The following is a 25,687-nucleotide window of genomic DNA, read 5'->3' as shown; positions in this document are numbered from 1 at the left end:
ATAGACGACTGGCGAACAGGATAATGTGGATTACAGCATAAGAAGAGCTTGCTCTTTAGTGGTCCCATCTAATCCAGCAGTCTGTTCTCACAGTGGCCAGCCAGATGCCTATGAGAAGCCTGCAAGCAGGATTTGACCACAATAGCTCCATCCCCACAACTAGTATAGAGACATACTTCCTCCAGCAATGGAGACAGAACATAGTCATAAGGGCTGGTGGCTATGGGTAGCTTTGTTCCCCTGTCTAATCCCCCTTTTAAGACACTCCGGCTATTACCATATCTTGTGGGAAGAAATTCCATTGCTTCGTCATGCGAGGAACTACTTTCTTTAGTTGGTCCTGAATTTCTTGTAGGGGTGGTGGCAATCATGTGTCCACACTTGACCCATTAGGAGTTATGGGCGGTGGTGGGGATTCCTAAATGTCTTGGACCAGCTCTTCACTTTGTTCCGTCACTCAAGTCTTTCCATTCTGTAATTCCTTATTTTGGCTCGAGTCTCTAAATAGTGTTTAGTACTAAAAAAAAAAACAACTGTTGACCACATCAGGTACATGCTGCGTGGGATGAACATTTCAAACAAATCTTTCAAGCTAAATAAGATGGCAGCAGCTTTATTTTGAAGAGGCAACAGCACTTCACATCGAAGGATGCAGTCTGGGAACTGATACTAATAAACCTTAGCAGTTAGTCTCATAAAAATGCTAAAAGCCCTTTTTGGGAGACCCAAGAGAAAAGACAGCTCCGTTGTGTTGAGGAAGGCTGCATACAAACAAGAAGAAAGAGAACTAACAAGAAAAATCCAATGAATGTTTAATGAGAACTAATTGTAAAATATATGAGGAGCTAGTCAGCAGCCACCAGAAATACATTCTCATGGTCTCTGCTAATTAGGGGTGCTTGGTTCCAAAACCACATACGTGGCATCTAGGAGAATATCCTTGCAACAACGAAAAAGAATCATATCTAATGGTATGTCAAGCAAACATAATGGCATTAAATCTGCAGTACAATCAGTTTGGATGAACTATCTCCAACTAGGGATGTGGTATCCTAACTCACTTTCTCTCCCCACTACAGGTCTAAATGACATCGATATGCAAATTCATGTAAGGAGGCTCGGCACTTTAGGGCAGCAATGGGGAATCTTATTTCAACTTGAGGGCTGTGTTTCCTTGTTGACATCCTTCCGAAGGCTGCATGCCAGCGCTTGGTGTGGCCAGAGGCAAAGATATTCAGAAAAACAGATGTGACTCTTCGCTTTGTATAGTACGTTGCATTGTTAGAGTTCAAGGGCACAAGCACTTCAGGAGAGCAGGTCTGGTGAGGGGTGTGGCCTAGGAGGAAGAGGAAGAGGAAGAGGAAGAGGAAGAGGAAGAGGATAGCATAGCTAAGCTGGAAATGGCTGAAAGGCCATATTTGTCTCCCTCACCTGAAGTTTTCCACCCCTGCTTTAGGGGAAGGTCTACAATGTTGCAGGATCTTAGCCAGAACCTGTTGAATATAGCAGAGCATATGCAGACTGTCCAGAAGCAGTCAGTTGCAGGCAGGATGAAGCAGGAACAAGACACTGCTACCAGTAAATTGGTTACTTATAGGTTTATTATTTACAGCAGACTCACAAGTTACTATATACAGGATACAGACACGGATCTTAACTCTCTCACAGAACAAACTCCAACGAACTCTCAAACCACATACTGACCAACCATCCAGGAAGGTCATGAGTCATCATGCCTATGTGGAGACCTCAGACAATAGCAGAGTTGTATCCAAGGTCCCATATGTCTAGGAAGAACAACTCCCTCTGCTCAGTCTTCTTGGCCTTGGGCCAACTCCTTAATTGCTTCTGTGGGAAGCTGCATCAGACTGCACGTAGTCAAAATCCCAACATACAGCTCAATGGCAGAGCACATGCTCTGCACACAAAATGTCCCAGGTACAATCCCTGGTGTCTCCAGCTAGGGGTGAGAAAGCGTTCTGCCTGCAATTCTATGGACAACCTCCACCAGCCAGAGTCCTAGAATCATAGCACTGGATACTGAATTAGATGGACCAAAGTTCTGTGCTGGTATAAGGCAGCTTCTAATACATCCTTGGGACACGGGTGGCGCTGTGGGTAAAACCTCAGTGCCTAGGACTTGCCGATTGTATGGTCTGCGGTTCGAATCCTCGCGGCGGGGTGAGCTCCCGTCTTTCGGTCCCAGCTCCTGCCCACCTAGCAGTTCGAAAGCACCCTTAAGTGCAAGTAGATAAATAGGTACCGCTTTATAGCGGGAAGGTAAACGGCGTTTCCGTGTGCTGTGCTGGTGCTGGCTTGCCAGAGCAGCTTCGTCACGCTGGCCACGTGACCCGGAAGTGTCTCCAGACAGCACTGGCCCCCAGCCTCTTAAGTGAGATGAGTGCACAACCCTAGAGTCGGACACGACTGGCCCGTACGGGCAGGGGTACCTTTACCTTTACCTAATACATCCTAAAACTCCAGTTTTTGATCCATAAAAGCTGTTTCAAGATGGTGCATGTTTCATTCAAGGAAATTGAATGTTGCAGGTAATATTTGACTCTTCCCGTTCCCATTTCTCCCCCTTCCCCCATTCAAACCATGGGCTCATCCATGCAAGCCTAACCCTGGAAATTCAGAGAGGTGGCTGAAAAGGGGGAAAGAAGGTGGAGCAAGGAGTTCCAGTGGAAAAATGGCAGGTGGGGAAAGTCTTAAGTACCCAAGCTCTCGTGTTTGAGATTTTTCCTCCTAAAAGGATATCTGACATGCCAATGATTCTAATTTCACTGCAAAGCAACTATTCCAATGCCCTAATAAATGCGTACAGTATTTCAATTCATACAGAGGCCAATTTGTTTTTCCAGGTGGGAGTATTTCATTGGTTAGGGGAAGTTGTCTCTGGATCTCGAAGAAATAATATTTTATTGATTGGACGCAAAGCCCTCTTCTAATTTTTTGCCATGCAATAGTACTTGCTTTCATAAATCTTGTGCTCTCCTCAGCAAAAATCAATGCATACTTATTAATATCATATTGATACATGTTTTCTGAGCAATAAAAAGTAATGTTTTACACATTCATTTAACTATGAAGGCATACAGCATAGATTTTACAGTCTACAATAATTTCATGCATTTGGATGCACTATATTGACAGGTCTACCATTTCCTTCTGTTTATAAATTCAAATAGTAAAATCATAATAATAATTGCTCTTTTTAACCTTAAATTAAAATGCATATAGAATTAAATTACAAACTAACGAAATGAATTTCAATAGGAACAAATATAAGGTGCTACATTTAGGCAGGAAGATGGAGTGCACCTGGGCTGTCAGTAGTATATGTGAAAAGGATCTAGGGGTCTTAGTAGACCACAAGCTTAACATGAGTCAACAGTGTGATGCAGCAGCAAAAAAAAGCTAATGCCATACTCGGCTGCATCCACAGAAGGATAATGTCTAGGTCAAGAGAAGTAATAGTACCACCCTATTCTGCCTTCGCACCTGGAGTACTGTGTCGCAGTTCTGGGCGCCACACTGTAAGGATATTGACAATCTGGAATGTGTGCAGAGGAGGGTGACCAAGGCAATAAAGGGTTTGGAAACCAAGCCTTTTGGGGAATTGGGTCTGTTTAGCCTGTTAAAGAGGAGACTAAGAGGAGTTCTATGATTCTAAGGGGAAAGAAATTGTGGTCTAAACCACAGAGCATAGGGCTTGCTGATTAGAAGATTGGCAGTTCAAATCCCCGCGATGCGATGAGCTCCCATTGTTCGGTCCCAGCTCCTGCTCACCTAGCAGTTCGAAAGCACGTCTAAGTGCAAGTAGATAAATAGGTACTGCTCTGGTGGGAAGGTAAACGGCGTTTCCGTGAGCTGCTCTGGTTCACCAGAAGCGGCTTAGTCATGCTGGCCACATGACCCGGAAGCTGTCTGCAGACAAACGCTGGCTCCCTTGGCCTAGAGAGCGAGATGAGCGCGCAACCCCCAGAGTCGTCCACGACTGGACCTAACGGTCAGGGGTACCTTTACATTTACCTAGCGTGACCCGATGAAGCGAAGAACCGAACCCTTCCTTTGCCCATGCTTCCCATCTACCCAACTCCCAGCAGTTGTTATGTTGCCTCACAGGGAGAAAAATGGCTGGGAGGAAATGCTTCTGAATGTGAGAGTACAGTGGGAGGAGGTTTCAGCCTATGTGGCCTTGTTGCAGGAACCCTCCAATCATTCAGTTTGTACAAACACAACACACACACACACTCACACATGACATACGCAATGCTTCATTTAATGAAACTTCCTTGAATGTACCAACACGTCCGCAGGAGCCCTACCCAGTTGGCATGCCAACCTTGATGGTCCTAGACAGAAGACCACCACGCTCACAAAGAACCTGCATATAGGAGTGGATTCAGCATGGACTGAAACAAAGGACAGTGATCAGCTCTTCCCTCTGGGGACAAGAAACTGCAAACTCCCCTTTGTCCTCTGGAAAGTATTCATGGGGAGGGGGAAAGGAGGAACCAGCCAGGTGGCAGAATACTCAGGTTACCACCACAACTCCTCCCTCAACCCCTCCTTTTTGTGATGTATCAATGATGTAGTTGTGATGTAGTTTTAGGGGTGTAGTTTGGGGGATTAGTAGCTAATAAAAGTTGGGGTCTTCTTTTGTTCTGGGCTTCCATCTTGTTTCACCTGGTGGCAGGTGGGAGTCCTGTTGCAACAGTTTTCAATAAAGACCAAGCCTACCAGCTGCTGTTTTGCTCTGGCATTCCTGGCTGGTGTCCTTGTTTTTTTGTCCAAGGGAGCCCTCAGATTTCTCCGTTAACAGCCTTTTAAATCTTCTGTGTTTTACTTAATAGGGAATTAGTGCCAACCCAATTGTGTAAGAGAAGAGGCCGCCACCATCAGATCATCTAGTTGGGCCCAGGGTCCTGCCTGTAAAATTGGTCTGTATTATCCCCTGATTAGAGAGTGAACATGGGGACAGGGCTTGGGATGGCAAACTTGCTGGCCTAAGGCCACCCAGTTTGCTCATGCTGAACTGAGATTTTAACTTCCTGGCTCCTACATGTTCCTCTAACTGCTAAGCTAAACCCACTCTCAGAAGCAGAGTATTTGCAAATCAAAAGACAAGTCAAAATCAGTTTTTCTCATTACATTTTAGGCTATTCAGACTTTATTTGCATTTACTCATTGCATTCAGGGGTGCTCCACTTCTGCTCTTTATTAGAAAAAAAATAATAAACTGTGGCATTACTTGTTTATTGCACTGAAACAAAACGAATCTGGGGCTAATTAGTCATTAGCATTGTAAGCAGGGAAGGAAGTTATTAAAAACATAAGTGAAAATTTAATTGTAGAAGAAATTACTGATACAGAAGGCAACAATCTTAATTATTTCACATGCCTTAATTAGAGGTTCTAGAAGAAACAAGTCTATAAAACTAGTCTCTGAGAATGGTTCATTCATAGTCTTAGATGCAAATGGCAAGTTAATGTTCTCAAGATCTGTGTAAAGGAACAGCATTTTGTAACTAAAAATAAGAGGCCACTGTTCAAAATTTGGGCACCATACACCTGTCTTGGCTATTACACAACCTTGATTCCACTCTATGAGAACAAACAGAGGTTATGAAGGCTCCACCATATATTGGATTGCCCTATATTGCAACTGAATTATTTGCATAGTGTGAGAAATCTGATTTACTGTCTTGAGATAAGAGTCCCTAGAAGAGATTTCAGAGTAGTTTAAGCAGTAACAGATACCAGGATTAGGAAGTATTATTCACCCAGGCTCTAGAAAAAATGTAAATAATTAACTTTGGACTTCTTTCTATAGTCAGCAACTACAGCCTAAGAATGAAATGTAGTTATTATAATGTTTTTATAAAAGGCTAATCATATTATCTCATGCTAGACACATGGGTAAAATATGTGTAATTAGAAACAAATTAGTTAAATATGTGAATACATGTGGAACTAGAACCCAGTTTGCAAAGAATTAGCTGGTTAGTTAAAGTCAATTTGTAAAATTCAGGACCCTCACTGCTTCTTGGCAATTGTTGCCAGGTCACAACACTGGCAGAGACATTATAAGTCATAGCTGGCAAAATTCTGGTGAACAGAACTGGCAATTCTGTTGAGGCCCCAGGCTCACTATGCAATGGTGAGATGCAGAGGGCAATCAACATGGTTCCTCCTAAGAGTCCTTAGCAATGCTGATGCCCATGCTGCTCCTTGGTTTCCCTGCGGTACTCTGGATGATGAAACAGGCTACATGACAACTGCAGCAATACAGCACAAAATTTGTTGGGAAGGTGACCAAGCTGACTTTAGAGTGCATGACTGTGCCTACTGTATGGTGTTGAGGGCAGCAAATAAATTCTTCTTTTTCACCTCCATTACATCCTCAATTAACTGCCCAGCAGTGCTTTTCCAAGTGGTGTGGGGTTTATTAATATCTGCCCCTCTGAATGGGGAGTCTGGAGCCAGCATGGTGTAGTGGCTAAGAGTGGTGGACTCGTAATCTGGGGAACCGGGTTCACATCTCCGCTCCTCCACATGCAGCTGCTGGGTGACCTTGGGCTAGTCACACTTCTCTGAAGTCTCTCAGCCCCACCCATCTCACAGAGTGTTTGTTGTGGGGGAGGAAGGGAAAGAAGATTGTTAGCCGCTTTGAGACTCCTTAGGGTAGTGATAAAACAGGATATCAAATCCAAACTCCTCCTCCTCTTCTTCTTCTTCTTCTTCTTCTTCTTCTTCTTCTTCTTCTTCTTGGGTGCCTGCTAAGAAAAAATTGTCAGGCATTTTGAGGATAAAGTTGCTTGCTTCTGTGTAAATTTAAACACCATAGTTGAGACAGATGCAGCTGAAATGTCCAGCATATCTGATATTATGGGATCTGTTTCAGCTTTTGAGTCCTGAGGACTCAAGGTGCTTGTGGCTGCCTGGGTAACTGCCTCCCTTCTTAGTGCTTACTTGTCAGTTAATTCAAGTGAGCTGGGGGAGACTGACGTGATGAACGCATCTTTACATGAAGAGGTTCTACTTATTTCCCATATAGAAGCAGTAGTGCAACTGTGCCTTTAAAAGCCAGCTCTGGAGGCTTGCTGCAAAATATCCCCAGGGTGGGGGAATGTGCTCAGCAGGATGGTAGCTGTTCAACTGCAAGTACTTTTGGAGGAAACGGATTATCTGAACACATTCTAGTCTGGGTTCAGTCCCGGCTGTGGGACCCAATTGCCCTTGGTCACCTTGATGGATGGTTTTTATTAGGAGAAGGCAGGGAGAGTGTGGCCCTGTTGCTTATTCTTGACCTGTGACTTTGGATACCATTGATGGGTAGTATCCTGAGGATACGTTCTGTAGGAGTAGGAGTCACTAGGTTGCAGTGGGTTGGCTCCTACATAAGGGGATGGTCATAAAATGTCATTGGGCTATTGTATCTTGGACAACTGGCAGCTGTGCCATTCCAAAAGGGTTCCATCTGGTTGTTGTTGGCATCTTTCTAACTCGGGAGACAATGGAAGAGTGTGCCTTTGGGGGTAAAGTCAAGTCTTTGGAGAGTCACAGCACCTGCTGTGGCTGTAGAGACCAAGGCAGGAGAGACATGTTTTGTAGTAGGTGGGGCAGGTGAAGGCATCTGGTTTTCATTGCTACAGGTGCACCATGACGTTCTTCTCTCTGTGCTCCTCCTAGCGGAGAGGAGGAGTTCCATCTTGCCTCCAAGTTACTTTTACCATGATAATGCAAGTAGACGTGAATTAACATACAATATTTCTTCTAAAAATATTCAAAACCTGCATTTGCTTTCATGGTAGGAGCTTTCTAAGTAACTCATAATTTCATGATTCCAGTGTCTTTCACATGGGTTGGCCCAAGGTCTCACTTGCCCTTAAGTTTTTCACATCTACTTCCTTTAAATCCATCCTACAGAGAGGCCTTGTGATCATGCACATTTATCCCCTGCTTTGTCTTTTATTTGCTCTCTCTGGGGCAGGGCTATATCTCCAAGTGTGTTTGTAAAAAGGTTTAAGCACACTGCCGCCTTACTCTTAACCAGGCCTCCCTGGCCTACTCCAAGATAGCTATTAAGGAGAATCAACAAGAAATTGTGATGCTGCAAACCTCTGAAGAGAGTTTCACCACCACAAACACAATTTAGTCAGCAGAATCTTCTTAAATGCAAACTAGACCCCTAGGATGGAGGGGGAAGTAATACCTTGAATAAACAGAGAAGCATTACAGCATACCTGGAAGTCAACAAACTTATTTTCTAGGAACAATGGGGAAAGAGTGTTCCCAAGTCAAGAGCCTTCACCAGTGCTCTGCTTTTAGTTACAGAAAATCCTTTCAATAACAGCTCCTCCACAGATTTCAAGTCTCAACAAACAACTAGACTGTTTGACTGGTTTGCATAACTTCCTTAATGAAGTCAGATCAAAGTCATATAGTTTCAGAGAGTTTTGCTATAAATCAAAACATTTGGTAAGTTCACATCCATGCAGACCAAAATATAAGGATCAATGTTAAATATGAACTGCTCTCTAATAGTTTTGCCTTCAAAATGTTAGTTATATCATAACTTATTTACTTGAAGCACAACTCTTCCTAGTTTTGTCTACATCTGAATTAATTCATGAAATTATTTCTATTTTTCATTTTTAAAAGACTAATAATGCAATTAATAATAATAATAATATGTTGCCCCTCATTGTTTTGTTCTGTAACCTATGCATGTTTACTTGGGAGTGAGTTTTGCTATGTTTCATGGGACTTCCTCCCTAGTACGTGTTTTCTGTGAACTGCCCTGACACCTCCAGGTATAGGGCGGTATATAAATTCAATAAATAATATTGATAATACTTCATACTGTAGTTTTTGGCTGGGATCCTATACTTAGTTACCTGGGAATAAATTCTGCTGGGCCCAGTGGTTCGTGCTTCCTCTGCATAATCTAAAGTTTTCTTATTTTCTTATCCAAACCGATCAACATTAGAAAACTATCTTTTTACAACTTCTGCATTTTACTAAGTATATAAAAGGATAATATTTTCATAGATAAATTATTTCAACATAAACCTCTGCTGCAATCTCATGGCAAATACAGAACAACTCCAATGATGTTAATCAACAAGCACCAAGCAAAAGGGTCAGACCTATATGAGTTACACAAGAAGTGCTTAGTTTTCATCCACAACCATCATTGAGATGTAGTCTTTGTAGCGAACATTATTTGTTTCTGGATCCACAGCAGCAGACAGCATTTCCTCCATTTCTTCTTGAGTAAAAGGCTCACCTGCAGCAAAAACAGGAATATTTGCAAATGGCTATTGTTTTTATTTATTTATTACTGCTCAGCCTTCTCAAGCATTCTTGCTATTTACCATAAGTTTTTTCAATCACACCAAGAATAAAGCACAGACCTGGGTACACACATTGCATACACACATAATCATATAACAGATGAACTTGGTAACCTCTTAGCACAATTCAAAGTGCTGGTTTTCAATGTTAATGGCTAGCGATTCAAGTGTCTTTAGGGCCACCTTCCCCCACATGAGCCTGCCTGATTATTAAGATCATTCTCAGAAAGTAAAATTAACTACGAACCCCAAAAATTGGGGTCCCCTCCAAACCTGGGCCCTTCTCAGAGGCCCTTTTCCGGGTTCCTGCACTATCAGAGGCAGAGGTGGGAGCTGACCACATATAGCTGTGGAGTCTGCACTTAAGAACAGCAAAAGCATCTTGTAAATATACCTTCTTCAGTCATGTACTTGACCAGCTCATCTTTAGTAAGATGTCCACATTTATTCTGGTCTAAAACCTAAAAAGAATAGAATATAAAGTGTTACTCTTCCTTCTCTTGGTTTAAGTAGTATTTTCCTCCGTAAGTAGAATTTAATTGATACAGACCTCAAATGCACGTAAAAGAATATCTTCTGGAATTGGGCGGTACCTGAAATGATTCAATTAAAAAAAGACTTAGTGGTGTTATGCATCTCAGTTGTGCCCCAGTCTCTTTGCTGAAGCAGCACCATTGCCTTGCTCTTCTCTTTTAAGAAGAGTATCATTTGTTTTTGCAATCTGGGCTCTGAGAAAGACCTCTAAGCAGAGGTCTATGAATTACTTATGATGATGCTTACTTTGTACTGCTAATTAGGTAAAGTCATTATCCATGCCAATTTTTGTTCTTAGCATATCTTGCCATGGAATTTGCTACCATTTTATTTAAGAGAAAGTCTCTAGAAACACATACACAATGAAGTCAATACAGTGGAAGAATAGTAGAATCGACATGCCCAGTTTTAAAAACAAATCTATTGTATTTTTTTCACAGTGAAGCTTATACTTTAAAACTGATTTTGTCTGTACAGCTTATAAAAGAACCTTGAATAAAATTAGATGTGTGTGAGTGATTATTATTATTATTATTTCAATTTATATACCGCCCTACACCCGGGGGCCTCAGGGTGGTTCACAGAGAAAATCAAGATATAAAACCACAAAATACATAATAAAAATATAAACAACAACCCAATAGCCCACCCTATATAAATATATGCATGACTCAAGTTATATAAACAGGTCCTTTTTAAAATCACCTTCTTTCCGTCAATACTCTAGTCATCATGGGAAGAAATTTTTCCAAACGAATAAACCCAGTTGGTTCTTCTTCTTCTACCTAAAAATAAGAATACAAAAGCAAGATGAAATACAGACAAACAGAAAAGAAAACGAGTTTTCTCAAAACAAAACAAAAAAATTTCCTTCCAGTAGCACCTTAAAGGCCAACTAAGTTAGTTCTTGGTATGAGCTTTCGTGTGCATGCACACTTCTTCAGATACACTGAAACAGAAGTTGCCAGATCCTTCTATATAGTGAGAAGGTGGGGAGGGGTATTACTCAGAAGGGTGGTGGGAATGGGTGATTGGCAGATAGCTGTGATGAGCCTGTTGACGACTCTTAACGATTGCAATAGGTCTTACAGGAAAAAGCAAGGGGTGAGAAGGTGAAAAATGGCTTTGTCATGTATAATGAGATAAGAATCCAATGTCTTTGTTCAGACCAGGTCTCTCCATGGTTTTAAGTTTGGTAATGAGTTGCAATTCAGCAGCTTCTCTTTCCAGTCTATTTCTGAAATTCCTTTGTAGTAATACAGCTACTTTGAGATCTTGTATAGAATGTCCTGGGAGATTGAAGTGCTCTCCTACTGGTTTCTCTCTCTTGTGATTCTTGATGTCCGATTTATGTCCGTTTATTCTTTGGCGTAAGGTTTGGCCTGTTTGTCCAATATAGAGAGCTGAAGGACACTGTTGGCATTTGATGGCATATACAATGTTAGACGATGAGCAATTAAATAGTCCCGAGATCGTATGTGTGATGTTGTTGGGGCCAGTAATGGTGTTGTCCGGGTGTATGTGGCAGCAAAGTTGGCATCTGGGTTTATTGCAGGCTCTGGTGCCAGTGTCTGTGTTACGTCTGGTTGTAGTATTATTGTGGGTTAGGAGTTGTTTAAGATTGGGTGGCTGTCTGTAGGCAATGAAAGGTCTTCCTCCCAGAGCTTGAGAAAGAGAACTGTCATTGTCCAGGAGAGGTTGTAGATCTCTGATGATGCGTTGTACTGTTTTAACTTGGGAGCTGTATGTGATGACTAGAGGTGTTCTGTTATTTTCTTTTTTGGGTCTGTCTTGCAGCAAGTTCTCTCTGGGTATCTCTCTGGCTCTGTTGATTTGTTGTCTAACTTCATCTGCTGGGTATTTTAGTTCTAAAAAGGTTTGCTGTATTACTACAAAGGAATTTCAGAAATAGACTGGAAAGAGAAGCTGCTGAATTGCAACTCATTACCAAACTTAAAACCATGGAGAGACCTGGTCTGAACAAAGACATTGGATTCTTATCTCATTATACATGACAAAGCCATTTTTCACCTTCTCACCCCTTGCTTTTTCCTGTAAGACCTATTGCAGTCGTTAAGAGTCGTCAACAGGCTCATCACAGCTATCTGCCAATCACCCATTCCCACCACCCTTCTGAGTAATACCCCTCCCCACCTTCTCACTATATAGAAGGATCTGGCAACTTCTGTTTCAGTGTATCTGAAGAAGTGTGCATGCACACGAAAGCTCATACCAAGAACTAATTTAGTTGGTCTTTAAGGTGCTACTGGAAGGAAAAAAAATTTTTTGTTTTGACTATGGCAGACCAACACGGCTACCTATCTGTAACTGGAGTTTTCTCAAGTTTAAGCTAGTAGATATTTGCAAACATAATAATAAAAGAAAGGCAAATATATTATCCTTCACACGGATGCATTGAATCCATGGACTGATGCTGAGAATAGGACATCTGTAGCAGAGGGCAGTCAGATGTGGAGAGCAGAGAGGATACATCAGACCAGTCCCCATTCCTCTCCTTCCTCGCTGATCAGTGACACTGGCCACATACAGAGTGCTCAGACATGGGACCACAGAGTATGCATCTGCATGGGCATAATCAGGGTGGGAGTGTATGGTGAAAGTCTGAATCAGTAGATGCTCAAAACAGGAGGAGCAGAATGCCTGCAGAATGTACCATGAACACGTCCCCTTTAAACTACCTTGCACCAATATTAAAAAAAGGAGTTTGGGGTTTCTCTGATGTCAGCATAGGAACAAAGGAAGCTGATTTATACAGAGTCAGACCGTTGGTTTATCTACGCTGATTGGAAGCAACTCCCCAGAGTTTCAGAATGAGGTCTTTCTTAGCTATACCTGGCAGGTCTTGAACTCTGAATCTTTTGTATGCAAAGCATGCACTCTGCAATTGAATTACAACCTGGTCCCCAAATAACTTAGGAATAGTGCTTGTAGTTCCTCGATACAGTATTTCAACTCCCGCTAGATTTGCAACCATTAGCAGGCAGCCTACACGTTAGCACAAATTATACTATGAGAGGCCAGTTATAGATAGATTTCACTTACCTAATACCTGGGTCAGCTGACACCAGTGATATGTTACAGTGCAGAAAGCTATCTGGTGCCACTTTGCTTTTCTATGTTAGGAAAGTCATGGGAGATTGGTCTCCACATTATACCAGAGCCGACTCTTAAATAGAAATTTTATATAGCAAAATATAATGACTCAATAAAATACACTAAATAAAATATGCTAAATACACTTTGTATTGGCAGACAATCCTATCTCAGTTTGAAAACATGCTGGGAGAATCACTGAACATTAATAGGATGTGTTCTTATTACTGCCTTGCCTTCTTCCACCTGTCTTGCCCCATCCTCCAGTCTCTGCTTCTCAATTTGTATTGTATTATTTTATGCACTGTGACTTGCAGTTGTTTTACTGATTATAGTTTAGAATCTTTTTATTACAATTGTTAAGAGTGGATTTCTGTTTAATTTTTATATGCTGGTATTTAATATTATTCTATACTATTCTAATGGATTGTTGAATATTACTTTATTTGATATAAGTTGCTTATTTAACGTTATGTTTTATTATCATATTTTTCTATTGGATTAGATTGTTAAAAGGTGTACATTCTTTGTTTCTTCAGCTTGTAAACCACTTTGGGTATCGTAAAATAGAAATACAGTATACAAATTAAAAGTGGTGATGATGATGATGAAAATTAAGATTCTAACAAGGATACTAAGATGATTCTAACAATTATATAGGTTAAAGCTTGTTGTTTTAAACATATTGTTTGTTGACATCCAATTTGTTCATTATCATAATACTCCCAAGACTACACGAGACAAGCAACAGTGGGCATTTTCAGTAACTCAACATTGTCCTCTAGTGGTAACAGTACATTTATACAAAACACTGCTCCTTCAAAACATAATTTTTGAAAGAATAAAATGTTATTATATGAAATTGTTTACACTGGAGCAGTTATTTCTCTTGGAAGAAGGAACCCATCCATGAAGAACAGGATACCTTTCATAGTCAAGATCAGAAAAGAACAGAGGCAGTCTAGTGACACTGTGTAGAATAGACCTCTAGTTAAGGAATTGTTACAGAAGTGCTTTATCCACAAAAGTAAAGTTATACTTCTAAGACCTATTGACTGCATTCATTATTGATACAGTAGCCTGTAGCATTACCAAGTCATTATTTTACTTCATCAATTTCACAGTTGAGTATTTCCTGAAAACTGGTATTTACTACACAGGAGCAATTTGATTAGACAGTCCTGAGGTTAAAGTCATTAGCCCTATCTGGGCATTTGGTCTTGTCAGGTATAAACAAAGGTGCAAGGAGAGTGAGGGTGCACAGCCCTTGTGAGAATGTTAATTTTAATTTAATTCTCACAAGGGTTTCCACCACAGATAAGGTTCCCTGCTTCAGTCTTTTTGCTCTCACACTCATGGAGGGCTCTGAACTGTGCACAAATGATGCACTTTAGGTATGGGTATAAAGGCAGTTCCTCCATATGGTATTTCTAACTTTTGTTAATTTAGAGAGATCAGATTTCCTGTATAAAATGATAGAACTTAAAAAACACATAAAGTACCTCTGCAATCATATCATGTAGATCCCCTTCACTTGGGCAGCATCCTAATGACCTAATGATTGTACCAATCTCCCTGAAAGAAAGAATATATTTGTTAATAAATCTACAGTGCAATACAAATCTCTAGCAGCTACAGTTGTGGGCAATTCCACTTTTACCCAGCAGCTCCCCATGTCCTACATAAACATACCCTACTTACATTGCTTAGAAGCTGGCCAGAATATCACACCATTCAACATTGGAGTTAACGCTTTATTAGTAAAAACATGATCTTTACAGACTTGGATTTGTGTCAGGCCTAATGAGTGCAGCAGGTTGTAGGCCTCACCCCATGAAATCAGTTGTCTAGTCTAAAGGTTCCCCCCCCCTCAGCCATCTATGTTCCCTTTTCTCCAGGCTTTTCCCAAGCAATCAGAGACTGCACCTCCTTGTCTGCATCTGCTCCTCCTGCTTCATGCCTTTTCTGGCTCTAGGAGTCAGTGGGAAGGGGAGTTGGTCTCAACAGAAGAGACACCAGTGACTCATCACCAGCCTGACTCATCTGTTTCTTGACCTCCCTCCTCCCACTCACCTGCTTTAGCTTCTGCCTCTGATTCTGGACTTCTCTCTGCCACAGTTTCTCCCAGCTCACTAAGACCTGTTAGCTCTTCAGCTTCTGACACCTTCTCTTTCCCCTCTAATCACTCATTGTTATCCCACCACCACTCCCTGGGCTCTGAGCCTTCTTCCCTTGGTGGTTTCCCAGCTGGTTCCTCCCACCATTCTTCTGTGTCCAACCAGTTCATGACAGGTTCTGACTCCTGATCCTCCAGAGAGGATTTTTAGGGGGCACAGACAGCTGCAGGGGGAAGAAGAGAACAGGAAACTTCCCTTGCATGAACATATTTTATTTGTTTGTCTGTCTGTTTGTTAGTCTATTTATTGTTTGTTTATTAAATTTCTATACCACCCTTCATCCAATGATCCCAGGGTGGTTTACAATATAAAAGCACAGACATACATAACATAGTAACAAACAAATACCTCCCATCCTACAGTGACTAGATACCTAAAATTACTTCAAATTTAGTCGGTGCTCTTGAGACCAGAGATATAAGCCTAGTGGCTAATTAAACATGTACCAGCAGCTCTCTTTAGTAAAAAAAATAAAGATGAAATCAAGGAACTGTGCTTATTGAGAAAGTGTTGCAAGATTTTGGGCATGTGTATCCTTCAAAGAAAATTAAAGAAGATACAGTAATCCTTTTTTTTTCTTTGCATGTCTGTATGGAAACAAAACAATTCTACAGGATGATGCTATAACCCAATTAAGTTCCTGTTGTAGGAGACAACCGCTATAAAACAGTCTAAGAGTCTTTTGTCAATTTATGAACTATTTATTATAATGCCATAATAAATATTATTTTCATCTTTAAGGTACCACAAGACTCTAATGCTGTAGCTTTTGCTGTGGCTAACCTTTCTAGAAACTGAAATAGCTAAAAAGGCATCCTATACAGTTCCGTCATCCTTGCCTCCGAAACACTTTACAAATGCCTTTAAGTTTGTGCTGATGCCAGAAGTATTCCAAGAGTACTTCAGATAAGGCAAAGGGAAACTACCAGCTGCCTAGTCCCCACCTCCATCCACTCATTGCCCCCTAAAAGCCACTGTATAGTTCGGGAGCTTCCCCGGAGTGCTGGCAAGGCAGTGTCAATGGCAGCTGCTGCTGCCTCAAAAGGAGTGAGGCTAATTCACAAGCCCTAGGGCAAATGTACAGTGGTACCTCAGGCGCTTCAGTTTACAGATGCTTCAGGTTACAGACTCCACTAACCCAAAAATAGTACCTCGGATTAAGAACTTTGCTTCAGGATAAGAACAGAAATCGCGCAGCAGCGGCGCGGAGACAGCGGGAGGCCCCATTAGCTAAAGTGGTACCTCAGGTTAAGAACAGTTTCAGCTTAAGAACGGACCTCCAGAATGAATTAAGTTCTTAACCTGAGGTTCCACTGTATACCAATATACACCAACTCTGGTTTCTTGCACTCTAAAACACTGTTACATTGTAATAGTTCTGAAATAAGATCTTCCAGACCTGACATCCACAGTTTTATTACACTCATGGTCAAACACCTCAAAGGCCTCGGTGATCTTCTTATGGATTTCAGTTATTGCAGACTCTGCAAAATGAAACAATAATGAATGTGTTATATATAATTTCTCTTGTCCACAGTATGACAAGATCTTTCTTATAACCAACCAAAGTGTCATAAAACAGTGAGGAATCTTCTGAGTTCTCTGTAATTCTTTATCAGATAAGGCATTTAGCAAAACATATTATTTATAAGTTTTGTTTGTTTACTTTGTGTGTTGTGAGCTGCTCTGAAAACAATTTCCTTTGTGTGAAGGCAGTATATCAAGTAAAACAGAAAGTCGGTGAAATGTAATTTAAATTTCTCAATCCGCTTTCTTTGAATCTGTCCCTTTAATCATTTCTGAAAAACTCCAATTGGTAATGACATTTCGGAAAGATGTTGCCTCCCTCATCCTAGTCATCTTAGGGCTAAACTAAATGCATTTTCACATCTCTAACCTTGGAAAGCATGATTTTTTAAAAAAATAAAAAATCTGGGCATTGATGTTTGGGGGTTTTAAGCATTTGCCCCGCCACAGTCCCAAGCAGAACCAGAGTCCGTCCCCTGCTCCATCAGCTATTTGCAGTGGAAGGCAAGCTCCTGTTGGTAGTAATGGGAGCCTTCTTCACAGTGGAAAATAGCACATCCCCATAGCTGATTCAGATCAAACCATGGCAACTGGTGTCTGTCACACCACAGACCACATCCAGTTACCTACACACCAGCTATTTATTCATTTATTAAAATGCATTTTAGGTCTAAAGGCATAAAAGATCTGCATGCATACTTACTGAAGATTTTGATATAAATAAATTTTCATGACGAGGGTGCTGAATATACTAATTAACCAGGATAGGTTGACACTGGATTGTACCCAACTAAGTTCTACTCAGAAGAGACCCGGTGAAATTAATGAACCTAAGTTAGCCATGTCTATTAATGTTAATGGATCTGTTTGGAGTAGTACTAGCACTAGCTACTCTATTGCAAGTTACAGTGAAGGATAATTTACAGCACCATGCTAATGATGTCTACTCAGAAGCAGGTCTTGTTGAATTCAGTGGAACTTGAATTCAGGTAAGTGGGGTTAGGATTGCACCCTTACTGCTGATTGAGGACATCTTTGTACAAGGAAGGTTTGGAGTGTTTTGTCCATTTTCTTTAAGTGGTTATATGCTAGAAGTCAAAGCCTGTTGAACAGTTGTGTTTTTGAGAATACACTGGAATACTGATTAAGATGCATTTGGCTAATACTGCATTTGGCTAATACTGTAACACAGCATATTAGAACTGGCCTAAGAATTTAATAGTAGTGTTTATACATTTATTATTTGTTCATTTCCTTGCAATAAAGAACATTGTATATTCTATATACATTTTTCTTAATTTATTTATTTTTTGGCTACGATGTGTGTGGTTTTTTAGCTTGATAGTAAGCGGTGAAATTATTCATACTTACTTCCAGAACTATAGACCTTTTATTCACAGCATTTTAAACTTGATAATTAAAGGGTAGCTTTATAATGAGTTTTAATTTAACGTGATTATTTGTCATGGTATAAACTATGCAAATTGCATTAATTCACATAGGTTGCAACCCTAATAAAATATTATCAGCAGTGGTCCCAGATATTTGGGAAATTTTAGGTGACTCTTAGTAAGTTATATTGGTTCCATCTCTTTGAGGATAGGGAAGGCAGGAATTTTCAGATCAGCTTTTCTGACTGTTCTCAACAGTACCCAGTAGTTTTTATGCTATTCCCTTGCATAAGGTAAAAGACCCCTGGACGCTTCAGGCTGAGGGTGCCAGTGTTTGTCTACAGTTAGTTTTCCAGGTCATGTGGCCAGCATGACTAAACTGCTTCTGGCACAATGGGACACCATGACGAGTGCCAGAGTGCATGGAAACATTGTTTAGCTTGGATAATAATAATGACAGTACCCCAACTGGTAAAGAGAATAAACCAGACAGCTGATGGGGGGGGGGAATCTAACTTAACTCTGAAATGTGACAGCCCATGTTGTATTCTTTTTCCATGTTAATTTTCAGAATAAGGACTTCCAGAATGGTAGCCATGTCCATCTGTTGCAGCAAAACCAACAAAGAATCTTGTGGCAGCTTTCAAATTTAGCAAATGCATTGTAGCATATGCTTTCAGGGATCACAGGGTGCTCATAGCATAGTAAATTCACTCTACGTGGGCCGACTCTTGGTGTTGGTCCAGAGGCTGCAGCAGTGGCTACAGTAGGTTCATTCGGGCACAAACTACACTCTGCTTGTAGGATTTGCAATGGCTGCCAATTTGCTACTGGTCCAAGTTCAAGGTGTTGGCACTAGCCTATAATGCCCTATACAGCTCAGGATCAGGTTACTTGAGAGATGGCGTTATACCCTCAGCAGATCACTGCAATCCTTGGGAGAGTTTCTCCTGCAAGTTTCATACATCTCAGAAACCGCTCTGCAGTAACTCAGAGTAGGGCTTTTAGTGTGGTTGCCTCTGTTCTGTGGAACAGCATTCCCAACAGCTCAGGACTCAGATTTCTTAGTTTACTCCTGTCTTCACAGCACAGCAACCTCTTGAGGTGGAGCAACTCCTGTTTCCATGGTACACTGGGCTCTTGAGGCAAAGCAGTGATCCTAAAGCATTCATAAGCACTTACAGTGAAGGAACTGCTACTAAACTCAGCAGAGCTAACATGAGAATAGTTAGGAATACATGATTTCAGTCCAAACTAACAAAAATGTATGAACTGCAAAAAACTTGCACTACTTTTACTTGCAAATGCAATTTCATTTGATCGAAATGGACCACCCATGGGAGCAAATATATGTACGTTTGGGTATTTCTGCCAGTAACCAACAAGGCAAATAAATGCAGTATTGGATGTAAGGATATAGCCATGCCTGGCAATGTTCACAAGACAAATTTGTGACCCAATTCAAGATTCTACACCGTGGACTGATACTTGTGCACTATCAACAGGGGCAAGTCACCATATGTCCTCTTTTTTCAGGACATGTCCTCTTTTTCATGGGTATGTAAAATGAGAGTCGTCATAGCGATCCATTGTTAAAAGTAGAAGTCCGCAAATGTGTCCTCTTTTTTGCTCTTCAGAATATGGCAACCCTAGTTAGAGAAACCTTACTTTACATGTCACAAAAGCCATTTTACCTTTCTGAAGTAAAAAAAAAAAAGTATGATATATGCCTAATAATAGTCATTGCCTTAAACATTGCAACTGAGAGCATAATAAACATGACAACTGATGAAATGGCTCATGGTTGAGCCATTCATCATATGTCTATGAGAATATATCCACAATTAAAAGAGTACTAACTTATCAGCAGTCTCACTGAGTTCAAGAAGATTATTGTAGACGAAATGTTTTGTATATCAAAACCTTGATCAAAATGACATACAAAGAATATTTCAAGGTAATAAGACTCAAGAGATGCTTTAACCTTGAAAGCTCTTGGAAACTGTGCATGACAATACCCTGAAGATTAATTATTAGTCAATACTGTGACTGTTATTGCTCAAAGAGAGACAAAGAACATCTACTGAAATTTCTAATTTATACAGGAGCATCGGTTCACAGAATAAAAAGTAGGACCAAGACTTGTGTATCATATAATTCTGAAAGTGAGCTTTTAGGGAAATGCTGTTTACCACATTTCTGAGAACCAGTCATCAAATCAATTTATAAAAAAAGCTTTTATCTTTCTTGTGTTCAGCTTTTTTATTGGCAATATCCAACAGAAGACTAGATCATTCCTGAAGTCTTCTGAAATATTAAATAATTGCTGGGGAGAAGTGTGGAAATTTCCCATCTTCCTAATATTTAAAGTTTTAAACTAAGAAGTTATAACACCAAACAAGGTGAATCACTACCATGCACACACTCTGTTAATCAGCTGTATAGGGCACCTATTTTAGATAGGGAATTTAGAGAAGATTATGTATGCATGTTTATACACCTTTTAAATAAGTGGCAATTAAACACTTAAATTTAAATCTTATATAAATCAATGGGATTTACAACTTGAGCCTAGCCCAAGTTAGGCTTGGCCAAGGGGGGGGGGCAGGGGACAGCTCCCCCCCAATCAAGTAAATCAGTAAAAATACTTAACTGAGGTCCTGCACTCCCCTCCGTAACATTCAACCTGGCTACGCCCATAGCCTAACCCAGTGTATTTTATTTTTGCTATACAAATATGCCCACTAAACCTACTAACCGACAAAAAAGAATTTATAGCCCACCAAATCACACATGCTAATGTAGATTTCGGTAGGTATCTGTCTCAGGAGAAAATGGAAGAGTGCACCTTTGAGGGTGAAGTCAAACCACTGGAGAGTTACAGCACCTCCTGTGGCTGTAGAGACTGATATGGGAGAGACATGTTTTGTTGCAGCTGGGGCGGATGGGAATACACTGTTGTTATGCTGGGCAAAACATGTAGCTACTTTCAGCCCTGGAGAAATGTAATATGTGACACGACTGTCCAAAAAGGGCATCTATTTATTGCATACAGTGGTACCTCGGGATGCGAACGGGATCTGTTCCGGAGCCCCATTCGCATCCTGAAGCAAACGCGGGCCGCGTTTCACCGCTTCCACGCATGTGTGTGATGTCATTTTGACCGTCTGCGCATGCGCGCACGACGAAATGCTCTCCGTTACTTCCGAGTCACCACAGAGCGCAACCCAAAAATACTTAACTTGAAGCACATTTATCCCGAAGTATGGCTGTACAGATAAATGTGAATTATTGTGAAACGCCTCTGACATAAGTAATAATATTTATTATTTATGCCCCACCCCGTCTGACTGGGTTTCCCCAGCAAACTGAATTGTGCCCTGCTTATAAAAAGCACATTATATTTTTAATACTGATGATTTTGTTAAGCAAAATAAAACTATATGGGATAGCTCAGTTGAGAGGGAATGAGACTCTTAATCTCACAGTTGTGCCCGTGTTGGGGAAAAGATTCCTGGGTTGCCATGGGTAGGGTAAGATGATCTTGTGGGGAGGTCCCTTCAAACTCTTACGATTCTGTGAAATATGGGAAATATGTGCGTCAAGCAGTTAAAGAGCTGAAGAAATTGCGTGTGACAGTGTGAAGGCAGCGGACCAATATTTCCAGCGCGGGATGTGAAGCAAGTTTCGCATTCAGGCAGTTCTGCAACACCCACATTTTGGGGCTGCTCTCAAAAGGCATCCTGCTGAATTCTTCTGCCATGTTGGAGATGAACGTGCCATCTTGCAGGGTGGGAGGGAGACAGGCGTGCGCGTAGACCCAGCGGGGCTCCGACCCGCCCGCCCAGCCTGTGTTTTCTGGGCTTCACTACTACTCCGCAAGACAAAGCCTAAGGATAGCACAGGGGATAAAGGCCGAGAGAATCAGCCTCCTTTTCCTCAGCCTCAGCTGCTTTTCCTCAGCCTCCCGGAGGCTTTGCCCTTACCCGCTGCAGCGGCTTCCTTGTCCTCAGTCGCCATGCTGTTTCCTTAGCGGTTGCCATGGAGACACTGGAGCTTCACAGGCCTTCTCCCTCTCCAGCGCCTCCGTGGTGGCAACGCGCACAGGCGGATTTCTGTGTGTCGGTCCGTTCCTACGTGTTCTTGCATTGCGGTGCTCTCGTAGGAGAGGGTGCTTAAGAAAGCGGGCATGGGGAAATATCAGGAAACAAATGCACGGGGAGCAGTTTGAAATGCGCTGTGTTTCTTGTTCCTATATATATCGTACACATAGCGGCTGCATTGCATTGCACTGCTTGCCTAAAGTGCTCTCCAGTTCCAAAGCAATATGCGCGCGCGCACTTTCTCACACGCACACTTTATGCTCTCAGGCCCAAGGTACGGGTTTGCTAGAAGGGAGGGCAAGAAGGTCTAGCAGAAGGGGGAGAAGGGCATTTTTAGAGACTTTTTTCTAATCACCTTAGCATAAGTGTGCTGTAAGAAAAAACAAAACCAAACCCCACTTTAGGTAAGTTGTCATTTTGCAGGAGAAGGGAAAAAAAACCCACCAACACTGAGCCCCATGCACACTGACTTGACCAGCTGCAGAGGAGGGATGTTCTGGTTCTTTGCTGGCGGAAACCTCCTTGGCAGCATCGACAAGCTGTTTGAAGTATGATTTAATTCAGAAGCATGTGCCCAAATAACAATAATATAAATTTTCTCCCTAATTAGGCATACTATCTTTTTCTCAGTCAAAAGCTCTGGGTCTTTTATAGCTGATGAACACACAGAAATTCAATCTTGGTTGCACTCCTAGACATAGAAGTAAGTGTTGTTAAGGTCAATTGGACTTACCACCAGGTAAGTGTATATAGCAGGGATGGGCAGAAAGTACATTTGTATTTACTAACAGATTTCTGGGTGATTTCCAGTTGATCCGTGAGGATTTCTGACTCCCAGTTATTTAGCAACAGTAGCAAATGTAGCAAAAAACAGTAGCAAAAAACTAAGATCATGGCAATGGGCCCCATCACCTCCTGGCAAATAGAAGGGGAAGAAATGGAGGCAGTGAGAGATTTTACTTTCTTGGGTTCCATGATCACAGCAGTCACAAAATTAAAAGACACCTGCTTCTTGGGAGAAAAGCAATGACAAACCTAGAGAGCATCTTAAAAAGCAGAGACATCACCTTGCCAACAAAGGTCCATATTGTTAAAGCTATGGTTTTCCCAGGAGTGATGTATGGAAGTGAGAGCTGGACCATAAAGAAGGCTGATTGCCGAAGAATTAGTGCTTTTGAATTATGGTGCTGGAGGAGACTCTTGCGAGTCCCATGGACTGCAAGAAGATCAAACCTATCCATTCTGAAGGAAATCAGCCCTGAGTGTTCACTGGAAGAACAGATCCTGAAGCTGAGGCTCCAATATTTTGGCCACATCATGCGAAGAGAAGACTCCCTGGAAATGACCCTGGTGCTGGGAAAGATGGAGGGCACAAGGAGAAGGGGATGACAGAGGACGAGATGGTTGGACAGTGTTCTCAAAGCTACCAACATGAGTTTGACCAAACTGCGGGAGACAGTGGAAGACAGGAGTGTCTGGCGTGCTCTGGTCCATGGGGTCACGAAGAGTCGGACACAACTAAACAACAACAACAAGCAAATGAATGACTCCCCCTTCCATCTTTTTACTGCTGAAATGAAGCTTGGGGTAAGCAGGGGTGGATTTTTATGTGAAAGAGTTGTGAGCTCTATGCAGTTCTGGTACTAAAATTCCTGTGCTCAGTTTTTTAATTCTATTGCTACAGTCCTAGCCCCACTTAACCTGGGATTAAGCCACATTGAATTCAATAGGAGTTACTTGTGAGTAGACATGGCTAGAATGGCACTGTTAGTATATTGACTTTTGTACCAAATTCTGGATGGTGCCTCTCATGGTTTTAGTAAAAATAAAAATAAAATAGTAGATCCTGGAAGCCTGAACTCTGATGTCCATGGCAGAATCCTGAGTGTTGATGCTGCTCAAATCAGTCTGGAAGCTACATACTTTGGATGCCATACTGTCTAATCTCATATATATATGGAGTCTGCTATAGTTCTTCAGACGAGGAACATGCACACTGTAAATAGATAATTATTATTAAGATCTTCCATTGTAAACAGGTGGTAAGATTGTGCCCAGACTCAAAACAGGGATGGGGAATGCTGCACCCCTTGTGTTACTAGAGAGCTTATTTTTCTTCTAGATCTCAGCTCACTTTCTTTCTTTGCCCATTTCAAATGCAAAACTGCTGTTTCTCATACCCTTCTCTCCAGGGCACAGGTCTGTGCCTCATTCATTCAGATGAATTGCCCATTCAGGAAATATCCACAGTCATTAAGAAACATTAGGACTCTTTTGTTAAAGATGCTGGCTATTCAGTGATCAGGCCAGTCAAATTCACAGCAGTTTGCCCTCACAGAAAACATTTGCAACTATGCTGAAATAAGTTGCTATGATAGCCAAAATGACTGGCTCCAATTTTCCTAAGGAAAAGACTCCTAAAAAGATTTACAATTAAATTTAAAGATTTAAGAATGAAACACACAAGAGCATTCACTGGGTAAGTAATCCATGTATTACAAAGGTATTTCCTCATCACCAATAAATGGTTTCCCTTCAGTCAGACTTTCAATATTAGCAGGACAAAAGGTGATGCTTGCCTCTTTACCCAGGTACATGCTGTTTTGCATGAAGATAACATTCCTTTCAGGCTTGCAGCTTCATAGTCCTCACAAACAAGTTATAAAGTTGTTCTTTATACAACTTTATACAAGCTGCCACCGCCCCCACCCAGCTCCCTCGTCCACATTTTAGATGATTTGGCATGCTTGAGATAATTCTGCTTTGTAACATTCATCTCTTTCAGTAACCCACCTAAATAAATAGAAGACTATAGAAGATAGAACCTTTTAGAAGAAATTTATTATCTTTCCTAAATAATCATAAAATTTAATCCCTCTTGAGCTGTGCTTCTCTTTGTCCCAAAGCTGAGTAAAATCCCAGGTCTGTAGAGATTCCTGCTGCTTAGCAAAGGGTCTGGAGAAACATTTCCCATGAATATCAAATGGACATTCTGATCAAATTCTCATTCTTTCTTTTTTCTCTTTCTTTCTTTCTTTCTTTCATTTTTTTTTTTTTTTTGCTGCTCATTTATTGGAACAGTATCTGCCTAGCACTATGGTCCAAACTGTGGTTGTAAGGCTGGTCACATCTGAGGGTATATCCTATTAGATTAGCAAAGCTTTTCAGTATAACCCTCATTTCTGTCCCTCATCCTAGGTACTTATACTGGTAAAGACTTCAAATACTAAGAGTTGGATTCCTCTGTCTATTTTTCTCCTGTAAGCTGTGGGCTTCCTGTTTGCTGCCACTGGAAGACCTCGCCCTCTCTGTTGCTCTAATTACATTCACATCCTGCTTTTTCTTCAAGGTGATGCACATGCCCCGCTCCTCCATTTTATGTAAATGGCCCATGACAACTCACTAGGATTCATGGCTGAGTGGTGATTTGAACTTTTAGTCCTCTTTGTCGTGGTCCAACATTCTAACATTGGGCT

At 41.3% G+C, this 25,687-nt stretch overlaps 1 protein-coding gene across 1 annotated transcript; it reads right to left on the bottom strand.

Moving 5' to 3' along the window:
• Positions 1–1,583: 1,583 nt before the first annotated feature.
• On the bottom strand, positions 1,584–22,208 carry DRC8 (dynein regulatory complex subunit 8). The gene is made up of 9 exons (XM_083604407.1): positions 22,095–22,208; positions 16,590–16,674; positions 14,516–14,588; positions 10,605–10,684; positions 9,916–9,958; positions 9,760–9,826; positions 4,830–9,298; positions 2,463–4,200; positions 1,584–2,084 (listed from the first exon to the last, which is right to left on the bottom strand). Exons 1-7 carry the CDS (start codon positions 22,126–22,128, stop codon positions 9,183–9,185), a joined length of 498 nt encoding a protein of 165 aa, XP_083460533.1. The 5' UTR covers positions 22,129–22,208; the 3' UTR covers positions 1,584–2,084; positions 2,463–4,200; positions 4,830–9,182.
• Positions 22,209–25,687: the final 3,479 nt, after the last annotated feature.

Source organism: Podarcis filfolensis (genome assembly GCF_964270895.1).
Source record: "Podarcis filfolensis genome assembly, chromosome: 3".
Taxonomy (NCBI): Eukaryota; Metazoa; Chordata; class Lepidosauria; order Squamata; family Lacertidae; genus Podarcis; species Podarcis filfolensis.
Note: the sequence above shows the minus strand (reverse complement) of the source record. Positions and strands in the feature narration are given on the sequence as shown.